The sequence below is a fragment of the Mauremys reevesii genome, linkage group 8, assembly GCF_016161935.1.
Source record: "Mauremys reevesii isolate NIE-2019 linkage group 8, ASM1616193v1, whole genome shotgun sequence".
Classification (NCBI taxonomy): domain Eukaryota; kingdom Metazoa; phylum Chordata; order Testudines; family Geoemydidae; genus Mauremys; species Mauremys reevesii.
The window spans coordinates 8,322,410-8,350,174 of record NC_052630.1 but is presented as its reverse complement, the minus strand read 5'-3'; the positions used below and the strand labels follow the sequence as shown (position 1 = coordinate 8,350,174).

At 40.6% G+C, this 27,765-nt stretch overlaps 1 protein-coding gene across 2 annotated transcripts; it reads right to left on the bottom strand.

The window, feature by feature from the left end:
* Positions 1-1,286: 1,286 nt before the first annotated feature.
* GFPT2 (glutamine-fructose-6-phosphate transaminase 2) lies at positions 1,287-27,534 on the bottom strand. 2 transcript variants are annotated; one of them, XM_039486603.1, is made up of 19 exons: positions 27,484-27,534; positions 18,039-18,146; positions 17,218-17,316; positions 16,164-16,289; positions 13,297-13,355; positions 12,685-12,819; positions 11,189-11,250; positions 8,861-8,940; positions 8,170-8,287; positions 7,553-7,716; positions 6,872-6,967; positions 6,654-6,751; positions 6,131-6,251; positions 5,581-5,738; positions 5,327-5,441; positions 4,347-4,474; positions 3,404-3,571; positions 2,820-2,981; positions 1,287-2,173 (listed from the first exon to the last, which is right to left on the bottom strand). In XM_039486603.1, the coding sequence occupies exons 1-19, from the start codon at positions 27,488-27,490 to the stop codon at positions 2,129-2,131; spliced, it is 2,049 nt and encodes a 682-aa protein (XP_039342537.1). In that variant the 5' UTR covers positions 27,491-27,534; the 3' UTR covers positions 1,287-2,128. The 2 variants fall into 2 exon arrangements, with proteins under 2 accessions (XP_039342537.1, XP_039342538.1); XM_039486604.1 differs by lacking the exon at positions 27,484-27,534 and adding an exon at positions 19,811-19,826.
* Between the last annotated feature and the right edge of the window lie 231 nt (positions 27,535-27,765).

Sequence of the window (27,765 nt, the reverse complement as noted above, 5' to 3'; positions counted from 1 at the left end):
TTTTTCTTCACATGAAAGGTATGAAAGTAGTAAAAATGGCTTCCTGTTTAAAATTGTGGGAAATGTCTAACTCAACCATATCAAAGGAAGACACACTACAAAGAGCTGGTAGTTTAAATGAGAATATTTGTATCTGCACCCGACAATTGATAAGCACATTAGAAAAGCTCATAGATTCCAAGACCAGAAGAGACCATTGTGATGATCTAATCTGGGCTGTATAACATAGGCCACAGAATGTCCCTCAAATAATTCCTAGAGCTTCCCTTTAAGATAAAGATTGGATGTTTTTCTAACATTGTCAGCAATGGAGACTCCACCGTGACCCATGGTAAATTGTTCCAATGGTTAATTACCTTCACTGTCAAAAATGTATGCTGTATTTCCAGTCTGAATTTGTCTAGCTTCAACTTTGAGCCACTGGCTCACGTACACCTCTCTACTAGACTGCAGACCCCATTATTAAATATTTCCCCCCCTCCCCATGTAGGTACATGTAGATCAATCAAGTTACTCCTTACCTTCTCTGTGTTAAGATAAGGAGAGACTCAAAAAGCTTTATCACCATAAAGACATGTTTTCTAATCCTTTAATCATTCATGACTCTTCTCTGAACTCTCTCCAATTTATCAACATCCTTCTTGAATTGTGGGCACCAAATTGAACATAGCATTCCAGCAGCAGTCACATCAGTGCCAAATAGAGGTAAAAATAACCTCTCTACTCCTACTCTACTTATCGTAAGACACTCGTAAGACATTTTTGTATAAATTACTGCAAAGAGTTAAGCTTTAGCTGTGTATGTACCTCAAAAGGAAATAATTCAACTGGGATTGAAGCCTCTATTGTGCTGAGTATTGTACATACAGTAAAAGTCTGAGGTCTAAGGAGGCAAGACACACAAAAGGTGGGAGAAATGTAAAATTATGCCCATTTTACAAAACAAGGCACTGAAGCACAGAGAGATTGGGTGACTTGTCCAATGCCACAAAGTCTGTAGCATAGTTTAACCCAGATTTTGAAATCCTGACCACTGTCTTAAGCACAAGACTATTCTCTAAAAATGAAGCCTTGGACAGCACTTATTCACTTTTTTTTGCAAGAATGAAAAATGAGTAGTTTTAATAGTCTGATAGTACAAAGATTAAGAAAAATTATCTGCAAAGCTGGAAAAGCAGATGACATTGTACTGAAGAGTAGTTAATGTATATTCATTTGTTTCTTTCATCACCAGTTCGGAAGGGGCAGGAATCAGGTACGGTAAAAAGATTTCACACACATACGAGAAGAGTTTACATTCTTTATTTTCTTTAATTGTATAGAAGTTTGATTGTACAATCTTTTAACAGAAGCATTGTAACCCACTTGAAAATATCCAGTTCCCTTATTTTGTTGCACAGTACATTCCATGGATATGAAGGTGGGACTACACATGAATCAAACTGTTGATCTGATTTAGATAAATCTGAAGGTGTCCTTGGGACTTTTCAGCCACAGAAGAGGGGTAGGGAAAAAAGATCATTAACAAAGAAATATTAGGTGCAGTGGAAAGTCTAGAAAAGCTAGGAGAAAAAAGGTGAGGAAGGAAAACCCTCAAAGGCCACAGATTTTCAGTTCAAAGATAAAATTTAAAAAAAAGTGACTGTACACAAATAAAAAAAGTTACATGCTCAGAATTTACATTCTGGGCATTACCAATGCTACAGATAAGCAACATACTAAAAAAATAATTTAAAAAGCTATACAATTGTACTTATAAATACTTTGTCTTTAAAACTAGTTAAGTAGTGTTGGCCAAAAATGTTCACAGTTACTCTGACCAGAGCTGTATATATTATATATATTGCACAGTAGTAAAAAAGTTCATTCATTATACCTGTGTAAACAATGATTTCTCTCTTCTTTGGCAATTTTTAGGATTTAGAGGAACAACATTTGCCATAAGCAAAAGCACTTGGGTACAAGGCACATCAAAAGCTTTTAAAACAATATTTAAAACAAGTTAAAAACGGTCCCCAAAACTTTCCAGTTATGGTATCATTCCACTTAATGTCATGTAACTATCAATTAAAAACAGGAGTAAAATTTAGAACTTCGGTGAAAAAAATATCACACTGTTGTGGGTTGTTTATTCCACAGTCACAGATTTGGCCAGATTTCTTGGAAAGTCCACCTGGAATGAATAACAGATTTTCAGAATCTGGTAGCTAAAGCAATCTTCTACATTTGTTGAATTAATTCAATTTGCGTGCACACATGCATGTATCAATGAATTCTGCTGCCCATCTGTCCTAACACCAGTGAATGCACAAGAATATTAATTTCAAAAAAATTTGAAATTTTAAATCCACAAAGAAGTCAAAAGCTGCCTTACAATCCATCCCTCCTTGAATATATGCATTACTATGATAAAACACCCTATCATGAGATAAATTTTAAGACAGGCATTGGAACAGACTCTCCAAGAATAGCACCATTCCGAGATCAATGTTCTTAGTAATTTTTATGAAAATGTATCGCACATGCTCCTTGAATAAATTTCACTTACCCTGGAAATATTTCCTGAAAATAGACAGAGAAGTCTGCACTCTAATGACTGATCATTTGCTCAATTTCACTCTCTTGAAAATGGAATTTTTATACTTCAGTTAAAAGCAGTTTAAGTTAGGGGACTTGTACTGAAATTCTGTCTTAACTAACTAGAGCACAGCTATTCCCTTTTTAACATACATTTACTATACCTCTCTCTTTAGGCTGGTAGGAGAAAGTTCACAAGCATGTTTCTCTAACTGCAGTACCAAAATACAGAAGACACTTACATCATATCCTCTAAGAACAGCCAAGTGGAATGAAAGCAGCTGTAGGGGAATAACACTCAAGACTCCTTGGAGACAGTCAACTGTGTGTGGCAGCTCAATAGTTTTGTATGCAAATTTTGAACTTTCAGTATCTTCTCTAGAAGACAGAATAATTGGGCGACCCTATAAATAAAATGTAATAATGAAGAGTGGTGACATACAACTTTTTTGGAGTGTATGTTGCTGGTTTCTGAAATACCTATAGTATATTTTGAAAGTATTACTCAAACACAGAAAGAAACATGTCAATGCAGGTTTATATTATAGGAAACTAGGTGCTTGTTTACATGGTGGTATTTTTAATTTAATCAAGATTTTGACTTCAGCACCATATACAGCTTTATTATTATTCCAACTGCATTTTTACAAGTCACTCTTCACCACTGCTGTCAACTTTTAATGTTATATTATAATCAGATGGTAAGTGCATCTGATTTGATTAGACAAAAATCACCATTACATTCTGTTTCTGAAGTGTGATCAGTAGTATATTTCAACATGCGGAACATCTCTCCACATGATACAGTGCTCACTAGACAGCTTACCTGTCGAGCAATGACCTGTTGCAGTGCATTCTGGCACTTGGTGAAGCAGGGATCCTTCATAATTACCATGATAACAGGCATATGTTTATCTACAAGAGCCAGTGGTCCATGCTTTAATTCACCAGCCAGGATACCTTCGGAGTGCATGTACGTGATCTCCTTGATTTTCTAGAAAGCAAATGCCAAAGCATTAAGGGCAAAACAGGTAAGAACCTCAGAGGGCAAAAACAGATACAAAACTGAATGTCAGCTGTTTAAAATTAACTTGTTACCTTATTTCCATATTTAATGGCTCTTTTCAGAAATTGATTTATTTCCTCTTAAGACAAACTAATTCCCAAACTTATTTTTGGCAAAATTATCTTAATTTCCATGTCTAAAAGTGGTGGAGTCATTTCATGAGTTATGTCTGACAGAAGAAGTCAATGGGAGTCTTTGACTGGGGCAAAAAAAATAGCCAGATGGGGTAGGAGTGACTAGGGTTAGTCAAAGAAATTTGAAATACAGATTGAGATGTGTTAAAAATGGCCAGAGTTAGAGACAGTTCTCAGGTTTATATTTTAGAATCAGTCAAATCTTTGATGAATGGCAATTATTTCTGACCAGACATACTGTATCATCTGATAGTCCTAGTGAGAGGTTTACTGCCAAGATGGTGCAGCATGAAAGGTTCACACATTTTTTCCTTAGCCATATACATGTTTTGTGAGGTTTTTAAATAGCTATAAATTATGTTTGCCTGTATACAATTACATTTGCAGATGGAACAAAAAGCAATGGGCAGGGGAGTGATAGAATTAAAAATTGATAGCCAAAATAACTGGTACAGTTAATTCTAATCCAAAGATGTAATCATAAGAAAAAGAAGAAAACTATTTAAAAACAAACAAACAAACAAAAAAAACAGGTAAATAGGACCGTAAGTTTTCACAAGCATACCCACCAGTGCTCCTTCCAGGCAAGTGGCATAGTTATAGCCACGACCCATAACCAAGAGCGATCTCTGTTTGTACAGTTCAAGGGCCAAGTCATGTATCTTCTCATCCAAGGACAAGACTTCTTTAATCATCTCTATCAGATCATATAATAAAAGAGAATGTAGCATAAATGCCATTATTCCAGGTTTACTAGTTTAACAGTATTTCAATCTGTTTCAATGAAGCAGTAACAGATGGACTCAATTGTATGAATTTAAACTTATTTACAAAACTGCAAAGTTATGAATCCAGTCGTCTCTGTCCAGCCTTCTTAAAAGGTCTTATTCAATCTAGTTTCCACATGATCCATTTACTATTTTTAAATATACTTTTATAATTCTTTCTGGAACCTGTTTTGTATAGGCTTGATTTATTTCAGCAATGATTTAAACAAAATAGTAAATACTCTAAAAGTTACTTTAAAAGGAACCTGTATCCAAAAAAACAGGTTATTCACTACAATTTACATTTTAAAGTAAGACATTCTTGGTTTTCCAATTTATTTACTTGGTGTCCATTTATATGACAGCTCTGACTATACGTCAGCTTCAGAGTTTTACAACAATCAATCAATCTGTTTTCCTTATTATGCATACTTTTCATGAATAGGGTGACCAGATGTCCCGATTTTATAGGGACAGTCCCAATTTTGGGGTCTCTTATATTGGCTCCTATTACCCCCCACTCCGTCCCGATTTTTCACATTTGCTGTCTGGTCACCCTATTCATGAAGCCATAGGAAAGAGAAACTAAGTTGGAATGTGATTTTAAAAGTCAGGTAGCAGGAGAAAGGATTATACAGAGACAGAAGTGCTACTTGAAACCAAGTTAATATCACTTTACTTCAAAGGATTGTATTTCCGAATGAGGGAAATCTCACTGCACTAATGAGCTCTAATGCACCAATACTTAGAATAGTAAAAAGTAGTATGAACTTCACATATACCAGGTAACGTTTGCAGCCCACTGATGATCTCCTGTCTCCTATTCTGCAAAGAAATTCTGTCTTCAGACATCATGAGGCCAAACATTACAAGAGAGATGAACTGGCTGGTGTAAGCCTGCAGAGAAAAGCAGAACGTTAACTCTTACAGACTTGACTGCTTAATGCAACCTATATCTTAACCACCAATATATTAACATTTTGATTGGATTTCACAGAGGAAAAAAGGTATAAAAAGCCACAGTGAACAGAGTTACCTTTGTGCTTGCCACTCCTATTTCAGGGCCTGCATTGATATGCACACCACAGTCAGTCTCCCTGGATATTGAGCTTCCCACGGTGTTTGTAATGCCAACCGTCAGAGCCCCACGATCCTTACAATACCGCAAGGCCATAAGCGTATCTGCAGTTTCACCTACAGAATAAGCAGTTTGACATTTAAATTTAAACACAGAACAGCAAGAGCACTGGGAAACTTTAAATCTATCATATTCAAGCTTACTTCAGGCTCTAACCAATTGAATCCAGTTGTGCACAACAAAAAATGTTTGTAATCATGAGTGAAAACGTTTACACTGAAACCTCATGTAAGCATTATTCACAAGCTGTTTCTACTTTTGATTCATGCCACTGATTTGAAAAGCAAGATTTGCATCCAATATAGAGCCTCTGGTACCTTTAATCATTAGCCTCCCTTGTTTTACTTCAAATTAAGACATTCAAACAAATATTTTTTATTTACTGGATTTTTTTATGCTTTGCTACAGGCCGCCATTCAGATAGGGATGAACAGTCAAGGCAACTCACCTGACTGACTTATAAAAAAGCACACATCATCCCTGAATACAGGAGTGTTTCTATCCAGAAAGTCACTAGCAAGTTCCACCATCACAGGCAGCTCTGTCAACTCTTCCAACACTTGTCGGGTCTATATTCAATAAGCATAAGACACTTGTTAATACTGCCATCCATAATCAATACTTTATAGTTTTAGGGGGTGGGGGGGGGAGAGAAAGACAAGGATGAGTATATTTACAAAACTTAGTAAGAAAAATATTTTATTTATTCCTGTCATAGAAGATAGGGCAGCTGTAATTACTGATCAGTTTTAATAAGTAACATCAAGGAGCAGAAGTTTAATTTCTGGCATGGTAGATCATAGTAAATCTGCATTAAAACAAAGTGTTTAACACTATGTGTCAGGTGCAGAGAAAAAGGGGAAAGAAAGATGCATCTATTTTCAGACTCTCATGCCAAGGGCTTAAGAAAGAAAGCTGTTCTCTGAATCAAAGCTAAGTATTCCATATATTTTAGAGCGGGTTGAACGTACAGCTATTGCAGCATGATAGCTGGTCCCACAGCCAATAATGATCAGTCGTCGGCATCTTCTGATCTCTTTCAAGTGGTCCTTCAGACCACCCAACAGAACTGTAGTCAAGAACAACAACAACAAAAGTATACTTCAGCCAGGGATTTTATTATTAAGCCAATGTGTTAAATGTTTGTTATAAGCCAACAAAACTTCAATAATTAAATGTTCCAAGCTACCTGTTTTGGTCTCAAAATTCACCCTGCCTCTCATGGTATTGACAACAGATTCCGGTTGTTCAAAGATTTCCTTCTGCATGAATGCACTGAAGTTACCTGTTTAGACAAACACAAAGGTTTCAGTTGTTTGTGTTATTTCAATTACAGAGTCAACTTTTAGAATGACCTGTAGAAGCATGCTGGTTTGGACAAAGTGTTAATGTAACATCTCATCTCAGTTGTGCTTGGATGGAGGTTTAGGGATAGGGGAGGGAAGACGACTAGGCCATTTGCTCCATTTAATGCGATTAGTTTTCCCTAAAAAGGACAATCTAATAAATGTGTTTTGGAGGAAGTTGAACAAAAATAGTTTCTTTGTAATCAAAGTTCTGATATGTTGTGTTATAGCTTTGTCAGATCAGTCCAGGCTTACGAGTACTGAACACATTAAAAATTAAAAACTACCTAGGGCACAAATTTGATATCCTCTACAGGGGTAGGTAGTACCACGCACTCCCTATCCTCCATTTGGTCAGATGTCCTGGGATTGCCAGCTTCCAGGAAGGACTTTCAAGTGCTAGAAACAGGTGCAAGTCATGACATGATCAGATGGTAATTTTCTTGGGGTATAAATCCCCCACACTTCAATATCAGGAAGACTGTTCACCTTTGAATAGACTATTTGTAGATGTTCCAACTTACCTTTCATGATTTGCTGCAATTCCATCTGCAAGGTCTGGATGGCTCGAGAGGGGTCATCACTAGCTGAACGTTTTAGCCGATGAATAGAAAGTTTCCCATCAGCCACTGCTGCAATGTCGTCATCTTCTAGGAAAATTACTCTGTTGGTGTGTTCAATGATAGCACTACAGAAAGACAGGCAAATAGAGAAGAGGCAGATTTATATTTGGAACAATGTTTCAGTGGGCAGCAGAAGAATGATTTAAAAAAACCAAAGCTACCCTCCATTCCAGCTACACATACTTTGCTGGTGGTAGTTGCTGCTTAAACTTGCTTTGACTACTTGCATTAGATATATTTTACATCAGTGGCAGAAAGGCTAGAGATTGGCAAGTATCACCAGCCTATAGCTCATAAATTGGTGGTGTTCTATTAAAAGCTCTTTCCCACATCTGGTATAAGTTTTCCCATCCTAATCAAATAAGTAGACTAGAGTAATTACCAGTTGGGCTTCCCAAATCTCCATGATAAAACAGCCTACCTCCAAATCACAAAAGAACAGCAGAGAACCAACAGAAGGTGTCAAACTGACTTTATCACTGCTGCAGGGCAGACCAAAAAATACAAGCGCTCGTTACCTTGCATCAGAAGCGAAGAAAAATTCTACTGCTTTATCTCCAATAGCATGAAGGCAGGTAGAACTATCCAGTCTTTTCATTCGCGTCTTGCATATGTTCTTCACATTCTCAATGTTGCCTAGTGATTAAATAAAATGAGACAAGTTCAATATATAGACCAATCTGAAATGCAGAACCCAAATGATTTGAAATAGGTTGTGAACTACACAGCTCAAGATATCACAAAAAAAGTGATGATCACCATTTCTAAGAGGAAACCTGCATTTTTTAGAATTTTGAGTTGAATACTCTGTGTAATGTAGGACCATGTATTTTGTCCAGACGACCTGGTAGCAAGGAGAGACACTGCATTTAAGTAAAAAAAACCCGGAAGTACTTGTGGCACCTTAGAGGCTAACGAATTTATTTCAGCATAAATTTGTTAGTCTCTAAGGTGCCACAAGTACTCCTGTTCATTTTGCGGATACAGACTAACACGGCTGTTACTCTGAAACCTGCATTTAAGTAGCCCCACTCTCAAATGGACATTAAATAACAGTAATACAAAATTGGGTATTTTCACTTTGAGCATCTGTTGATGGTTTTAAGGTACAGAAGTTAACCTATTCTCTTCTAAAGGACTTAATGTGACTTGAAATGAATTTATGTTACATATCTTGAAAAACAAACAGATAAGCTAGTTATAACTTACATGTCCTATACAAGATAGGAATCTGTTCAGTGGAAAGCTTGTATTTGCTGCGAACTCCAATGAGTAGAGGACTCCCTCGCCTGTGAATGCAATGATGAGCAAGTTAGCTAGGAAGTCCTTTATACAGGGTAGGTTCTCTGATTAAATAGACATCTGCAGAGTTGAAAGGCAACACCCCTTCTTATTCCATAGGGAGGCAGATGCTCCAACCACACCCTTGCGGCATGATATACTGGGAATGATGCAACTGTAACTCACAGTTTCCCCACCTACAACCACTCCTCTTAAGGGAGGGCATGTTATAATCTTAGATAGCCACATCCCCTTGCTGCCAGTGCAGCAGCTATGGCTGCTGCTGGTGCAGTATCTGGTGCCTAGGGCTTGTCCTGCCCTAGAGGTCCCATCCCTGCCTCCTTTCTGCTGCTGCTGAGGGCCAAGTGCCGCTGGGAGATCGCCCTCACTGTATCATCTAGGCTGCTCTCCTCCATAGCACATATGGAAATGTATAGGAGTGAATCTTTAAAGCATTAGTTGGATCCCTTTATACCACACACTCAAGAAGCTGCTCTTTTCTACAGATAAAGTTACACTTCTCTGCCTCTGAAATGAGGTAAGCCCAATAATCACTGTATAATTAGGGATTTGTTTTGCCTTTCTTCCTCTCAAACGCAGGACCCTAATTACTGTGCCTATGGACTTGTGTGATGTTAGGAGGCAAAGCAGAATTCTATCACTTTTCTGAGCCAGATGGATCATACCCCACATTAAGTCACTAGACTACGCTTGAAACCAGTCCATTTTTTTAACCTCAATTAAAAAGAGTCAACATACAGAGCCACAAGGTTTAAAGAGATGTTCTCAAATTAAAAGCAACTATGTTGAGTTCTTCATAATTTTAAAAATTCGCACATATGCAAGCACCACGTTTCAGAGAACACTAAAATAAGGAATATAAAACACTGGCATGGAAAATTCTGCTTGCCATCAGTTATAGGATTTTGCTTATGTGTTCCAAAACATGGAGGAGACTGACTTTTTTTCCATCTCAATGCCTATAGCAAACGGCACACCACAGCTTCTGTTGGCTACATAGCTGTACTGTAAAAAGCAGTCTTTGACAAGTGTGGTAACAGTTGTGTAAAACATGAATTACCATTTTGTAAATTGCTTGCCTTTGCTTTTTCCTGAAAGTTGCTTTTCCACTCAGAAATAAAAGCAGAGTTTGTAAACACTATCATGAGTTTTGTCTCTTGAACTAGAGCTAGAGATCAGTGTTTGTGTAACATTTTAGCTCAATGGCTTCTAGCCAGCTTGAATGAATATATTATTAACAGTATTCAGAATGAAGGAAGAGTGCACAAGCCCTCTCGCCTTTTTTGGCTGTTATAAAACAGTACAGCAAGTATACCCATTAAAAGCACTTTGGATACAGAAGATAAATGGAGCTTTTCAAGTGACACTCTACAGCAGCGATGGGCAACCCGCGACCTCTGAGGGTAATCTGATTGCAGGCCACGAGACATTTTGCTGATGTTGACTGTCCCCAGGCATGGCCCCCCACAGCTCCCAGTGGCTGTGGTTGGCCATTCCCGGCCAATAGGATCTGTGGGAAGCAGTGGACAGCACATCCCTGTGGCCCACTGCTTCCCACAGATCCGGTCAACATCAGCAAAATATCTCGCAGATTGCCCACCACCATGCTACAGCATAGCTAGGAAATTCCACACCGAGGTGTCTGACTTCGTAAGTTCTTCTCTTGATACAATATATATCAATTCCCTCTAAAATCACTGAGTTATGTGCATCAAGAATAAGTCTGGTTTGTCAAGTTCTGACAGCTTTTCAGTTGTGTTTACAAAATGCTAATTCATGTTTTACACAATTATTACCTCAACAACCAAGGCTGCATTTATAACAGACTTTCAAAATGAACTTGTGAAGCAATGTAATCCTTTAGCAATCTGTAGTTTTAGAAAGTAAGACTAGTTCATGATCTCTAAAATCTATTGTATTTAATGGTCAATTGAAGAAGAAGTATTCAGAGGGAATGCCGTTGCCGTTTGCAAAGATTCTTGAGCTGAGATAGATAACCATACAGGATGTTATGCACAGGTGCAGTTTTCATCATAATATTAGTCAAGTTTCCTTATTTCATTTTTTCTAATGGTTTTCAAATTGTATTTGATTGAATAATGTTTATAATTACTTAGAAAATAAAATGGCTAAATACTGAAGAGATTGTTCCTATATTTTATGGATCAGAGATTTTATATTACAGACTACCACGAATGAAGAAAATGGGTTTTTAAAAAATGGATTTTCACTAACCTGGTGGCAACAGCTTCACCTGGGTAATGGATGCTCTTGAAAACCAATGCAAAAGCACCTTCCTAGAAACGATACAAACACAAGGGAAAATCCCAAATAAGTTACATGAATGAGACATCTTGCATTAATCTGGGCCCTCCCTCTTCCTGAGGAGCCTCTTGGGTCTAGCTCTTAAGGTTATCTGGAGTCTTTTCCTGAAATTAAATTGTCCCCTTGAAGGGGTCAGCCAGGAAGTAGTGGAATAAATGCAAGGCAGACAAACATGCACTCTACAAACAGCCAGAAAGATTAGAGGAAGAGAACTCCCCCTCTCCCTCCACCCCATACACACAAAAGGCTGTCAATCCTCATCATGAACAACGTTAAGAGTCAATAAAAACTGACAGCTGTAGATTTTCAGTAACATTTAGACATGTAATACACATTTGTTCTGCATTACAGGATGTACATGGGATGACTCCCAGGTTTGTAGGCCAAAGTTCTGGTCCTACAAGTTCTTAGTTTGCTTACTATCAAGTGCAAGTATGGGGCTCCATTATTTTTTTTATTAAAAAGACACCACACTCAGAAGCAGCCTTATATAAAAATGTTTGCTAGCTTTGAAGTTGAAAAGTACCCTACTGTGCAAGAGCAAACTCCTGCCCCATGTTACCAAGATTAAGACCATCTCCTGACCCTCACATTTAGGGACAATATGAAATAGGCAGGGTGTGGAATTGCTCAAAAGCAAAATCCACAGAGCTACAGAAGGGAGTAGGCAGGCTATGCAGATGGATTCACCAGTCCCCTAACTAGCTCTCTGTGGATCCTATCCTTCTCTCCTGTTTATTGCTGCCCTAGTGTTGCAGAAAATCTTACGGAGTTACTGCAAGGAGGAGAAAGGGGGACTCAATGGCGAGTGGGATGGGGCACAGTGAATTTCACTATTTATGGTGCAAGGTTGCCATTCCTATGTCTATAGTAGAATATTTCGCTCACCAAAACACAGTAATAGGCTCCCATTTCTAAACCAACAGTTAAGCCATGCATACATACATTAGACTGAACTCCAAATAAGGAACCAAGGTTTTTTACTAGACTAAGTTATTCAGCATTGCTGTGATTCAAGTCTACCTGTATTTGAATTAATCACAGTAGCATTTGAGATCACTGCCCTCTGCAAAAGAGGCCCCTTAAAAGGATGGCTACTATTTGACACCTACAGAATGTCACATTAAGCAAAAGCGTTTTAAAAATAAAGCTGTCTAGCAAAAAGCAGCAACATCCCCCTTGCTGCTTTAAAATACTAACGAAGCTTGAGATTTACCAAAGTTTTTCAAGCTTCCAATGTTTTAATCTAATTTCTTGCTCTATAAAAACCACTAAAACAAGTTTTAAAAATAAAAAGTTATTTGCAGCATCTTAATTCTGTGGTGGATTCAATAAATTCATGAAGATATTCAAATAGCACCATGAGAAGTCCCTCTTCTCAAGAAAGATGGAATTCCCACACTTACCAGTTGTTGAATAACTCTCTCTACCAAGGCTGAAAAGCTGATATCTTCAGTCTCTCTGTTATCATACATGTATTTGACCAGCTTTGGGATGGTTTCCGTGTCAGTTTCAGATTCAAACTCATAGCCTTTGGTCTCCTAAAATGTTATATATTGAAGGCAAGATAAGTGTTTTCTTCCTCAGACAGGAACTCAACAAGTGCCTTTAACTGGTGTGTCTCACCAGAAAGATACACATCTCAAACAGAGGATCATATTGGGCTGGTATATTTTTTTTTTATCACTGAACAAAGTGTAAAGGTGTAACAAAATATAATAGCATTATTTTCAAAGGAACATTTAGATAAGAGACTATAACAGAGCAGGGTAGAACATGAGCAACAATGTGCAAAAAGGTTTGCAGACAACACCCGTCATGCCATGTAAAGGGTTACAAATGCACTGCATTCAATCAGTTCCTGGGTATTATCCTTATTAGGCAGCTTCTTTTACAGTACAGTTTTTAAAGCAAATGCTGCACATTTTAATTCACACTATGCAAATGCCATGAGAAATCCGTACATGTTTGCTTGTATTTCCTAGTTTGGGAATTAGTCAAGTTGCCATAAAACTTACCAGAAATTTCCTCAGGTCCTTATAGTTTGTGATGATTCCATTATGGATAACTACAAACTCTAAAGGGAAGATTAAAATAATTAAAAACTCCACACACAAAATTAAAGTGAGAAGCTTAAAGCCACAAAATACATTAATTATTTCCAGAGCTTTAAGATCAAGGTTTATCGCAGCACCTCGAGAGTGAACTACAAAATCCTAGGAGTTTTGTTTTTTAAAATACAACCTTGTAGGACTTAAGTATTGAGATAGTGATACAGCAGTCACCACCACAGTAGTATTGGAGCACTTCCCAAAATAGAAACTGTTAATCTCTTTTCCCCCTCTTCCCAGCCAGCCAGTGGAAGAAGTATCTTGATTGGCTTATGGAGGGTGAGTGGGGAAGAGAGTGGTCTTTTTAGAAAGGGCAACAGACTTTTTTCTGAAAGAGTTCACACTCAATTTTGGAGATTAAATATTCCAACTAGATATTAATATTAACAGTAATCTTTATTAACTAGTTTATTATGGACAGTTTGTTAGATATTTGTTAACAATTATGTTAAATATATACAATTTAGCCAGACTGAGCAATGTTTAAACCCCTTGTACACCAATTAAAAATTCACCATCCAAAAATCATTACATTTGTAAGAGACATTAGGCCATTCGTATACTGTTGTCTCAACCAAAGAATGTGTTAATGCAGCTGGAACTTGAAACTTGTGTGTTTTATTGTTTGGACAGAAATTTTCAAACAGGGTAACTCCATTTACAGTAAGAGAAGATTTAAAAATAAAGTAACTTCTTTAAAAATAAAAGCCATCACGCACCAGATTTTCAGAAGAATTCAGTTCCCATTTAGGCACCATAATAAGTAGCAAGATTTTTAAACAGAGGTTAGTATGCTGGGGGCTGTGTACTTTTGAGCATTTGGCTCTTATATGTTTAGAACTGTTAGGATGTCAGACCACTCCATGTAGGTGCTCCTGGTACCATTTAAATTGCTACACCTATGATGTGTACTTAAGATGCCCACTCCACCCACTTCAAAGAATTCTCCTCCCATTTTTAGGTGCCTAAATGGGTGTTGAGTTCTTTTGAAAATCTGACCTCAAGTCCCGAAAAATCCAGTAGGCCATTTTTAAATCCAGTAGGCCAAGACAGGGACAATTTCCACCTCTCTTTCTGCAGACTTATGTACAACAATAAAAAATTCATAGTCAGGAGAATATTCAGTTTGGGCTGATCAAAATTTTTGGTGCCACACAAGAATCTGTTTAGTACCAGCTAAACTATTCTAGTATTCTCATATCAGCAAAGAGATGATTTTTTTCCTGGAGTACTAGCTGCTTCTAATGTAAGTTACTTAGGCCGGGTCTACACTATAACTTAGATTGACATCACTGCATTGCTCAGGGGTGTGGATTTTTCACTGAGCAACAGTTATACTGATGGTGTAGACAGCACTATGTGGATGGAGGGCTTCTCCCATCAACACAGCTACCACTTCTTGCAAAGGTGGACTAACTATGCTAAGGGAAGATGCTACTACACCAGTAGGGGAGCATCTCCAAATGAAGCGCTAGAGTGGTGCAGGTCTGCTGGTGGAGCATTTTAAGTGTAGATCTGCCCTTAGAATTTTTCTAGCCAATCAGGATTCAGACACTTTCGACTACACTTCTCTAATTACAAACTATAGAAATGATCTCTGAAAGTATAGTTAATAGATTGCTCAAGCTACATTACAAAAGTTATTTCTAAGCATTTTACAGCCCTCAACAGGCTAAATTCATCCACAATCTAATCCCTTTGAAATGTAGTTACACCGAGGATGACTTTGACCCAATAAGATGTATTTCTATATTACTATGTCTGAGTAGATGGCTAGTTGTATTGAAATTTTGATACACACAAATATTTACTGTTAGAACAATTTATACCCCTAGTGATTCTGTTGCACTTGTGTTTCTCAAGCATGACACAAATTTCACTTAAGACTCTTAGAAGCAGGGATGTTTTATTTGAGCAATTACTGCTTTGCCAAGTTCAGAAAAATCCACAAAATTGTTCGTTGAAATTTCTGTTTGAGAAAGTAACGGAGTTCAGCCTATTTGAAATTTACACATTCGTCAGTTTTACAGTAATCCACTGTACAGTAACTCCTCACTTAACATTGTAGTTATGTTTCCTTAAAATGTGACTTCATGAGAAACGATGTTAAGTGAATCCAATTTCTCCATAAGAATTAATGGAAATGGGGGGGGGGGGGGAGAGTTAGGTTCCAGGGAATTTTTTTTTGCCAGACAAAAGACATTATCTACATATACAATATAAGTTTTAAACAATTTTAAACAAACAGTTTAATACGGTACACAACAATGAATGATTGTGAAGCTTGGTTGAAGTGGTGGAGTAAGAGGTGGAATATTTCCCAGGGAATGCCTTGCGGCTAAATGATGAACTAGCACTTGGCTGAGAATATAGCCTCACATTCTACAAGACAGCATGGACGGAGGCAGGAGGGAGGAAATACAACAGATGCAGGACAGTAGCTGCAAACACTTCCCTGCAAAAACGGAACATGATGAGGAGCCCACACTATCCAGCTGGAGTGCACTACTCCCTCCTCCTGATAGCACATACACAGCTGCTGACTTTTCAAAGTGCTGGGGGGGTGCGCAGATGAGAGAGAGACATGCATTACCCCTTTAAGTACACTGATCCCACTTCAAGTACATTGCCCTTTTAAGCAGATCAGCCAGTTCAGACAGGAAGCAACAGCTTCCCGCAAGCTCCCTCCTTTCTGTCCCTGAGCCCATACGCAAAATACGCAGCTGCGTAGGGCACCAGGGAATTTGGGGCACATTGGTACAGAGAATACCTACCATTCCTTTTATCCGATCTCTGAGGGTGACTATTCACTGCATTGGGCACGCCATGGGTTGCCCAGCGAGTGTGAGCAATTCCAAAATGTGTTTCAAAATCTGCCTTTAAGTCCATGCCATCTTGTTCTATAGAGAGGGAAATCAGGTCACTAACAGGTTTAAATTGAATCGTAATCACACAAATGCAAGAACAGAATTTGGTCCCCCAACATTTTTAGATTTCAGAGCTTAAAAAGCAGTTAGAAAATGGCAAAAAAAACCTTAAGTATTTACTTTCATGACACTAAACTTTGGATTGTTCAAGTTATTGTGAATAAAACCTTTATTTGCTAAAGTTGAACCATTTTCAACCAATCCTAACAGTTATTAACCAAGCCAAAAAGTTCACATTACTAGATACAGTTCAGACATATTGAAATGTGACTTCTGCTTTTCATAGATAGAAGTGGAGCACTGACAGAACCCAGTCGTCAGCGGGCGGGATTGAACCGGGGACCTCTGGAGCTTAGTGCATGAGCTAAAAGCCAACTGCCTGTTAGTTAAGGCTGTAGAGCAGACTCATTTTATCTCTCTCTCTAAGTGGTCTCCATGCCTCTAGATGGGACAGAACACCACACCCAGGAGGCGTGTGGGTTACTGAAGTGTTATATAAACTGATGCTGTGAAGACAACCAGTTGCTTTAGTGCTAATAAGCGCTTCTGTTGTACAACAGTCCATGTTCTGCCATTCCTGCTGCAGAATGTACATTAAGTATATGATTGCTTGCAAGAGGAAGCTCATATTTCAAGGAGCATGTTAGCCACTCAAAAATGAAGAGTGGATTGAGGCCTCCAGCAGCTTTACTTTAACAAGACGACTGCTGCTTTACACTTGGAGCATGAAGATTGATTTACTTTGTGATAGCCAGTGTCGCTGATCACAGACCACTCACTCCAATCTAATGCCTGTTATACAAACACAGCAATCAGCAGTAGTGTTTTTACACGAGTGACGTCTAAGGTGATATCATACCAGCAATACGTACAAAGCCAACATAAGGATTCTTAAACTTACTGTATAATTCCTCATCTAGTGCCTTCACTTTTCCTCTTTTCTTGATTAGTCTGATGTACCTTTCTTTATCTTCGTTATTATTTCCATCAATGGCAACACCTAGAATTCAGAAGACATAAGTGTCAGCTACTTAAGAAATGCATTTAACTAGATGATCATGATGTTCCCTTCTAGCCTTAAAGTCTAAGAGTCTATAAGAAATGTCCAACCTGAGATTGAGACTGACATGCACATGCAAAGGCATGGCTCTACTTCAAAATTAGCCTCCAAAGAGAAACTCTTGAAGTCTATTACTGGACTCCTGTAGATTAGGGCAAGTCCTGTATCCCCAATTCAGGCAAAATTCCCACTGAAGTCAACAGGAGTTTTGCCTAAGTAAGGACCCCCAGATAGATTTTGCCTAGTGACATTAACAAGTTAAAATTAAAATGACATAAATAAGCCTCCTTGATTTCCCCCATACACACTTCAACAAGACACATACCACCCTCCCCAACCCAACCCTATAGTGTGTAAACAATGCTCCCTTATCCTGTTTGCTTTGATTACATGATGTACAACTCAATTATAGATGAACAACTGATTAAATCAAGTTTTCAGCCCTTGAAGTCCTAAGGAAAGTTGAAGATCAGATTAATAGTCAAGATAAATTTTGATCCTTTCCTGGCGATGGTATAAAATTAGGTTGAGAGAATACTGTGCAAATCAAGATGCTAAATTTTGATTAGAAGCATTAGCCATATTATCTTAAGTTTAAAGATAAGCAGTTAGCATAATCCTGTTTACAACTGCTCATTTGTACAACAAGCAAATTCAGATACCTGCAGAGTCATAGCCTCTGTATTCTAATCTCTGTAGCCCTTTTATCAGAGTCTCAAATATCTCCTTCCGGGTCCGAGATACTCTGTAGTTCAGATAAGCAAAGATTCCTGTAAAGCAAGGAGAGAGGAAGGGAGACAGAACAGAAAGAGCAAATATTTAGTTTAGATCCCTTCAGAAATTGATTTAAAATCCTTTATGGAATTCAAAATATTAATATTACCAAAAAAACAAAAAAAAACCACCCACATTTCCCAATAAAGTCTCCTATATTTGGTACGGTCATTCCCAGTGGGCTTTAAAATGGGAAGAGAACTTTATCCAACCATTTTAAATGCTGCAAACCAAATACAGTGTTCACGTTCGTTAAGCAAGTGCACCAGTTCTAAGCAATGCTTAGCCTTTCATTCGCCTCACAGACATATCCAATTAGGAACAGCAGTGAACACTGAAAAGAGAGTCTTCCCAACTCTTCATGATGATTGAATGAAAGGTGACATTGGTAATCAAAGTCAGGGCCCAAAATGCTTATTAAATAGGATAGGTACTTTGAGCAGTCATCTATTTTTGAAAAGTTCCTAGTTTATATGGTCTACAATAGTCATTTTAGCAAAATACAAAGGAAAAGAAGACATCAAAAAGGAAGGACAAAAGAAAGTGAGGGGACAAAGGAGACACCCCCAAAGTTCTCCTTCTGTGCTACTTCAACATAACCTGCTTGCCACCCTCGACTCTACGAAGAGTCATTAGACCCATTTGTCATCCCACATGCTTCAGGGCTCTGAGTTACTACAGTGAATTCTTTCCTAGGTGTCTGGCTGGTAGGTCTTGATGAGATATGGTGATCAGTTAGACCCTGAGCATCTATTTGGGGTCAGGAAGAAAATTTTCCCCAGATCAGATTGGCGGAGACCTTGGGGAATTTTCACCTTCCTCTGCAGCTGTGCAGCATAGGTCACTTGCTGCTTTAAACTAGAGTCAATGTTGGATTTTCTGTAACTTGAAGTCTTTAAATCACAATTGGAGGACATCAGTAACTCAGCCAGAGATTATGGGTCTATTACAGGAGTGGATGGGTGAGGTGCTGTGGCCTGCGATGTGTGGAAGTCAGACTAGATGATCATGATAGTAGTCCCTTCTGACCTTATAGATGATGAGGTCATCTTGTGCAGAGAGCAAACTCTCTGCTCCCATAAACAGAAAGACAGAATGAGAAGAGAGTGCAAAAGCTGGAATCTCTTTTCTTGAATGGAAGGGAAAGAAGAGGGGAATGGGACATCACTAAGACAGGAAGGAATTCTTGATGCGTCAGGTCATTTTCTGAAGGCTGGGGTGTAGAAGAGTAAGTGCAGCAGAGTAATAGCAGAATGTTCCTAATGAGACTGAAGGATAACTGCTGATCACTTTAGGGGATGCAACTATAGTCGGTCAGGTGTGTGTGTGTGTGTGTGTGTGCGTGCGCGTGTGTTTTAAGGTGACCTGCAAGCAAGAGACCAAAAAATGTATTCTTCTGACCACTGTTATAATGGTAGCCTGGAAGATTTTGCTGTTAAAAATATGCCTTTATTAACATTATAAATTAGCTCCTGACTACTCCAGAAAACCATATCCAGACTAGAGAACTAGTGAAACTGACATCACAAAGCTAAAGGAGTGAAAGTTAAGCTATTAAGAGACTGTTAAACTTGAAAGTATTGTTTTTATTAACAAATACAGAGCTGCAATGACTAATTAACATTCTGAATACAAGAAGCATTTGTTAAAGATTCAATACCTTCACTCCATCAATTAAAGGTATTAAGAACTCAACAACATAATTTACATATCCCAGTGGTCCTCCAAAAGCAAGGAAGTTGTAGTGAAAATATTATAGTTGAACATCTAGGGACAAATTCATTGTTAGTGTAAATCCAGTAACTTCAAAGAGTTTCTACCACAGATATTATAATTAGCCTGATAGCTTTTTAGTCTCATATAAACTATTGCGCTCTAGCATAGACTGATCCAGAATAGCATATCCTCAGAAGAACCATTCTGTGCTACAGAAGAGAAATCCCTCTATTTAGTCTCTCACACCAACATAAGTTGGTCCAATAAAAGATATTACCTCGCCCATCTTCTCTTGAATATCCTGAGACCAACACAGCAACAACAGCACTGCATACATCTATTTAGCCTGGGCATTTCTAATATGCCCATCATATTAATATCCAGGTGGCAGTATGTGCCGAGAATATTGACAGAGTTAAATTTTAAAAAAAGGCATCTAAACACCTCACAAGTGTTATTCTTAAATGGATTTCTTGGAAGTAATGTCTACAGTTTATTACATATAAAGCCTCCTTAAACTGAGGATTTTTGGACAGCTTTTTCAGACACCCTTTTCCAGTTGTTTGATGCATGCCATCAGCCTCAAGAGCAGAATTTTTAAATACAAATTTCTTAATATCATTCCAAAACATTGCTACATGCTTCCCTTTTCAGATCCAACCATGCTTTCTATGCCAGATTTCACAACATATTTAAAGACACCTCAGGCTTGTGTGTTCAGTGTGGCGTCTTTGTGACTACGCAGAGCTCCAGGAAAAGCTTCCTTTGGGACTGCCTTTACAATGCTACCAGTGTGCTGTAATTGTTAAAGGCTCCTTGTTTCTCGGGAACTCAGCTATATTTCTACATATGTCAACTAGAAGGTTCAGAAGCCACTAGAGGCATTACACTGAAAGTGATAGCTGCACCTGGGTTGCCAAGGAATATATTACAAATTCTTTGGGTACAGGGAAATAATTCATTCTCAAAACCAAACCTCTACAATATTTCCTTGTGTTTCATAATTTATTCACTCCTTGTGTACTTTCTTCCCTGAACAGATCATCCTTTTGGCTGGATTTAAGGAGGAGTTGAGCAACATGCAATTAGAAATAATCAGCATTTTAGTATAGTGTTTTCTGAAAAGCTAGCATCCACTGGAAGCTGAACCACATTACAGGTTTGACAAATATTTTTACTCGATATAAAGGAGACCTGTGAAACCGATATCTCTGAATACCATTAAAAAGCATTAGGTAGATGCAGTTTCCAACAGAACTTGTAATGAAAAAGCTAAAACATTTTAGCTTAAGTATTATACCAAAATAATCAAGTAAAGCCATTGAAAGTGATGGTCTCACCTCACTAGCACAACTTAAAAAATGAAATGTTGTCCTTGAATATAAATCTGAGGTACAAGATAGAATCAGATATTTTATAGCCAACTGTTAATGTTCAAAGTCATTCTTTTGTCTTTTGCTAGAGTATTGTTCCTTTGACCTCAATACCATGTTGTAACTGCATCACACAGAAGATGAAGCCAGTTATAAACTGTAGTAATGACTGTAATTATCTGATTTGATCAAGTTACTTGTAGCTGATTGTACAGAAGCAATTTTGCACTGGAATAGACAAACAAAACACCAAAATACCACTCAGAAGTTTAAGTAAGAGCAGAGTTAATCTTGCTCTCCTTAAACCCCCATCAAGAGACTGCAATTCTGGCTTTCCCTGACAGACTGCATGTCATGGGTTAGAAAAAGGATTTGAGGGTTTTCTATGTAATTGCAAGCCTTCACCAAGATGGGGGCAGCCTATGCTTTGAATTTGACCAAAAGTAAAGGCACTTTTCCCCCCCAAAGAGACTAAAGTCTGTTCAATAGTTGGAGCGAGTGTGTTGTTGCCAAAAACTTAGCTCTGAGGAAAAAAAAGTGAAGTTCATTTTTAGATGGACTAGAGCTTATTATTTTATATTTAAATAGCCAAATCATCTGCTTAAAATAGAGTCAACACTTTTTACACTGCATCTTCATAGGGTCAAAACATAACTTTTAAATGTGACAGATGCAGCAGAGATTCGCTCTCTCAAGTGGGTCTCTTCAGCAGAGGTAAAAGTAGAAATAGGGACTTACCAGTACAGGGCTGGCTTGGGGCCGGCTCTGGCCCCCGGAAGGGGCGGGGCCTCAGGTGGAAGGATCAGAGCCAGCCCAGGCCCGCCCTGTACCGGTAAGTGCCCTCCTTCTCAGGGTAGCAGCGGCATCCAGGGGCTCTAGCAGCAGTTTAAAGGACCCAGTGCTCGGCCGCTGCTACCGCCCCGGGCCCTTTAAACCAAAGCCGGAACCCTCGGCTGCTGCTGCTACCCCAGGGTTCCGGCAGCAGGGCTCCGGGGGCTATTTAAAGGGCCCAGGGCTCCCCTGCCTCTACCGCCCTGGGGTCCTTTAAACAGCTGCCTGAGCCTGCCAGAGCCCTGGGTAGCAGCAGCGGCAGGGTTCTGGCAGCAGTTTAAAGGGCCAGGGCCGTAGAGGCAGCGGGAGCCCTGGCCCTTTAAATAACCCCTAGAGCCCCGCTGCTACTACCCCAGGGCTCCAGCAGCAGGGTTCTGGCAGCAAATTTAAAGGGCTTGGGGCTCCAGCCGCCTAGGGAAGCCGGGCTGCCCCAGTACGGTACACCCGCTCTTGCTGGTACGCCGTACCGGGGCGTACCGACTTACTTTCACCTCTGCTCTTCAACCACGTTCACAGCTGCCATAAAAAACAACTGAGTAAATTCTTTACCTCTCAGTCTCTTGAGACTGACAGATGCCTACTACTACTCTTACTACACTATTTTCATGCAACATTTCCATTTACACAAACACTAACTCTGGCCAAAATTTTCCAAATTAGTCACCTGAAAAGGGTGACTAGGTTTCTATGTAGATAAATTTATGTACTTAAATTTTAGGAGACCACGTTGCAAACCTTTGGCCTATATGTGCCACCTAAACACACCCAAATCAGAGATTAGACAAGGTACCACAGTTGATATTTCCAGATTTAAATCATTGGAGGAGAGAATAAACCTTAAAAAGGGACTATTAATACTTTTTAAAAATATTAAAATATCTGCTGACTGTAGAGAGAACGTTGAAAATGTCCAGGTTTCACAGAACAGCTTCAACATGCCATGTATGTGTTAAGGGATATGTGACAGTTAATGTTAATGGGGTCATACATGTTATCCTGGCCATTTTACAGATACCTCACATCCAGAACAAGGATTCCCTGTCCATTCCCCACCCCCAGTGGCATTTTGGGATTGAAGTTCCATTATAACATTTTTTAATTTTTACATCACTGAAGACATCTGGTGCCCAAATGCTGGTGATAGCAGAAGGCTGAGTGCAATTAAATCATATCACTCTCACTATATGTGACTGGTCCCTCGCCTTGCCATTTCATACTGAGTCAGTTACCCCACCCCTAAATTAGAAGTTTTACTAAACTGCTTTAGCAGGATTAATTCCCTTATTTCCTCAATCAATAACGCCTGCATACTCTGGGATTAAGTCATTTCCAGTCTCTCAGCTGAATGTTTCCAACTTACATGACTGTTTACCTAGGGTCGTCTCTCACCTAGGCTGCTGTTTTGTTTGTTTTAATTAAGGTAGCTGTAGCAGGATGGTCCCCCACTCCTGCCTGGAGGGCTGCAGTGGTAAAAGCAGCCCTGGCAAGGACTGCAGCTCTAAAAGCTGGGCTGATTGGGGAAAACCGCAGCAGCTGGGCCACACCTCAATCAGGACTCAGCTGGCCCTATATAAGAGGCTGGGAGCCAGGTGCTTGACAGTCTCTCTCTGAATACAGAGAGAAAGTGGCCTGGCTGCAGGGAGGTTAACCAGGTATCTGGAGCGGAGCAGGGCTGGGGAAAGGCCAAGGGAGCTCTGGCCCAGGAAGGCTGCAGGCCTGGTAAGACCTATTAGGTACTGGGCTGCAGGTCCAAACCCCTTTGCCTGTGATGAGTGGCTTATACTGCAATCTGCCCCAGTGAACAGGAGCTAGGTGGAGACTGGGCAGTAGCCAAGACTGAGGCAAAGTGGGGACATTGGGTGAGGGTTCCCCAGACTGTGGGGGCACTGGGGTCCTGGGAGGGATATGGGAGGGAAAAATATCCCTCTGTTGCTAAACTGCACTGCCTTAGCAGCATTGAGAGCCCTAGTGTAGGCAGGCTGCTGTCACTGTTTGAAGCATCACAGAATCTAGTCACATTCAAAGCTGGTCTAATCAATGGTCTCTACTGGGTTAGCTATCATCTTAAAAGCCTTGCCTTCAGTAGGAAAGCAAAGGTGTGTTAACTTGTAACAAACATGGCTACAACAGCACAGTAGCTCTGTGGAGTTGACACTTCTTACATTGATGGAAGAGGTTTCTGTTGATGTAGTTATCTACCTCTCACAGAAGTGGCACCTAGGCTGATGGAAGAACTGAGTAATGCGAATACTACAAACTGCCTTATCACTAGAATTCTAACACAGGCTGTCAATTAATCAGTTAACTCATGTGATTAACTCTAATTGTATATAAAATACCAATTTAAATGTATTAAATATTTTTGGATGTTTTTCTACATTTTCATTTATTTCTATTAAAACACAGAATACAAAGTTTACACTGCTCACTTTATTTTTATTACAATATTTGCACTGCAAAAATTAAACAAAATATTTAATTCATCTTACAAGTACTGTAGTGAAATTGTGAAAGTGTAACTTAAAAAAACTGTTACATAACTGCACTCAAAGACAACACATACTTCCAAGCCTACAAGTTCACTCAGTCCTACTTCTTGTTCAGTCAATCACTAAGACAAACACATTTGTTTACATTTATGGGAGATACTGCTGCCTGCTTACTTGCAATGTCACCTGAAAATGAGAACAGGCATTCACATGGCACTTTTGTAGACAGCATTGCAAGGTATTTACGTGCCAGATATGCTAAACATTTCATATGCCCCTTCATGCTTTGGCAGCCATTCCAGAGGACATGCTTCCATGCTGATGATGCCCGTTAAAGTGTTAGTTACTATTCTCCCACAAGGAGTTCAAATTTATGTCATGTTCTGTTTTACCTGCATTTCATGTTATAGCAATTTCAGATGATCACCCAGCACGTTTGTTTTAAGACCACTTTCACAGATTTGACAAAATGCAAAGAAGGTACCAATGTGAGATTTCTCATAGTTCCAGCACTTGACCCAAGGTTTAAGAATCTGAAGTGCCTTCCAAAATTTGAGAGGGACAAGGTGTGGCACATGCTTTCAGAAGTCTTAAAAGCGCAACACCCTGATGTGCAAACTATAGAAGCCAACCCATGAAAAAAGAAAAGCCTTCTGCTGGTGGCATTTGATGCCGATAATGAAAATCAACATGTCAGTCCACGTCGCTTTGGGTTGTTACCAAGCATAACTCATCACCATGGATGCATGTCCTCTGGAATGGTGGATGAGACATGAAGAGACATCTGGCACATAAATATCTTGCATGGCACTGTTGTAGCAGGCATTGCAAATACAATATCACCGGAAAGTGATAACAGGCAAACAAGTGGGCAGCATTAATCCTGCAAATTGTAACCAAATTTGTTTGTCTGAGCAATTGGCTTAAGTAGAACTAAGTGGTCTCATATGCTCTAAAGTTTTACATTGTTTTATTTTTGAATGCAGGGTTTTTAACATAATTCTACATTTCTAATTTCAACTTTCATGATAGATTGCTCTACAGTACTGATTAGGTGAATTGAAAAAATTTTTACAGTGCAAATATTTCTAATCAAAGTGAGCACTGGACACTTAGTGTGTGAATTGAAATCAATATTTAAAAATGTAGCTATTTGGACCTAGAGCAGTGGTTTTCAACTCTTCATTGGTGGACCCCTAAAAAAATTCAAATGGAGGTTAAGACCCCTTTAGAAATCTTAGACTCAGTCTGACCCCCCAGAGTTTGCAGGCCAAAGGCTGACAACCCCTGATCTAGAGCAAAGATTAATAGTGGAGCCACCCAGTAACCCAAAAACAAAGACCCACTGAAGTGTACCACCTCACACCTGTTGTGATGAAAGATGTTTGGGGGCAAGCCAGAAGGTGGAGTTTGGAGGAGGAAAACAGAAAGATCTGATTAGGTCAGAAAGGGAGTTAAGGATGGGAAGTGAGTGAGGGAGGCATTACCTATGACAAGAACAAATGGTTTAAAGCAGGGGTGGGCAAACTACAGCCCATGAGCCACATCCAGCCCCCAGGACCATCCTACCCAGCCCCTAAGTGAATGGCCTGGGGGCACACACCGACCCCTCCCCTGCTGTACCCCCTCCTCTGCAGCCTCCATGTTAAGGGGGCACAGAGCGGGGGGGGGGGGGTGTATAGAGGGCAGGGGAGTTCAGGGTGATGAACAGGGGCAGGAATGTGGATAGCTATCGGAGGAGGGTTGAATGGGGGGGGGTTGGATGGGGCAACAGGAGGCAGTCAGGAGACAGGGAGAAGGGGTGGCTGCATGGGGCAGGTGCGTAGGGGTGTCAGGAATGAGAGGAGGGGTTTGATGGGATGGCAGGAGTCCAGGGGGGGCAGATAGGTGGGGGCTGGGTCACAACCCCCTCCCCTAACCAGCCCTCCATACAATTTCCAAAACGCGAGGCAGCCCTGAGGCCAAAAAGTTTGCCGGGCCCCTGGTTTAAAACCAGTCACGCCCTCCCAGATCTATGGTTTACCATCCCCACAAAACAGATGCATCACGACCAGAATTCTGCAAAATAAAGCAGCCCAGAAAGAACAGTTGGGGATCAAGCCTAGATTTTCTGTTTTTAAACTAGCTCGAACTCCCGTTCCCACTGCAGCAGGGGTTCTGGCTAACTTTAACGCCATTAAAAATCAAAGAGACAAGGTGGGTGAGGAAATATCTTATCAGACCAGCTTCTGTTGGTGAAAGAGACGAGCTGTTGAGCTCCTCCTCGGTTCTGCGGAGCTCCAGAGCTTGTCTCTTCCACCAACAGGAGCTGGTCGGAGAACACACATTCCCAAACCCACCTGGTCTCTGGGCCCAACACAACCACCCTGCAAATTAACAACAGAGTCACTCCTGTCCCAGCAGTTGCGCCCCTGCTGTCTCCCAGGAGAGGATGTAATCCCCCCACACACATACGCAGTTTGTAACAGGGTTACAGACAGGCTTTGTCCTCACTCCCATTCGCGGGGGCCACCAAGGCCCTTGTGGCCCCCCGGCAGGGGGGCAAGAACAGCCACCTAGCGCCCCCCCCCCGCCTCCTCCATGAAAGCAACACGCTCCGGGGGCGATCCCCTGGGAACTGCTGCCCCCAGCTGGCGGGCGAAGGGGCAGTGCCAGGCTCGCTGCGAACAGGCGGATGCCTGGGGCAGAGAAAAGCAGCCGCCGGTCGCCTTGCAGGGGTGCGGGCTGGAAAGGAGGGGCCCCCTCCCCCCCCGTTTCAGGGGCTCCCCCCTCGTGGGGGCCTGGAGAGGGGGCGCCTGCAGCCGCCAGGGCCCTTGGCAGGATGGAAGGAGACGCCCCCCCCGCGTGTTTTCTGGCTTTTGAAGAAAGGCGGGGGGGGGTCCCCACGCGAGGGGAGGGGGGAGGCAGACGAGCCCCTCACTCACCGCACATGGTCCAGTCGCAGCGTAACCCGGGGAGGCGAGTCCGGCCGGAGCCGCAGCCCCGGCTCTTATAGCGCCGCCGGGCCGGCTCCCGCCCCGCTCATTGGCTGGGGGCAGGGCGGGGGGGGGGGGCGGTCCCCCTCCCCCGCGGGCTGTGGGGGGGGGGCAGTGCTTGCGCTGCGAGTGGGCTGGGCACTCCCCGCTTGGAGAGAGGGGCACGTTGCACGAGACCTAGGGCCACAGACCAGCGCACATAGACACACACCTCCCCAAGCCTCTGGGGGG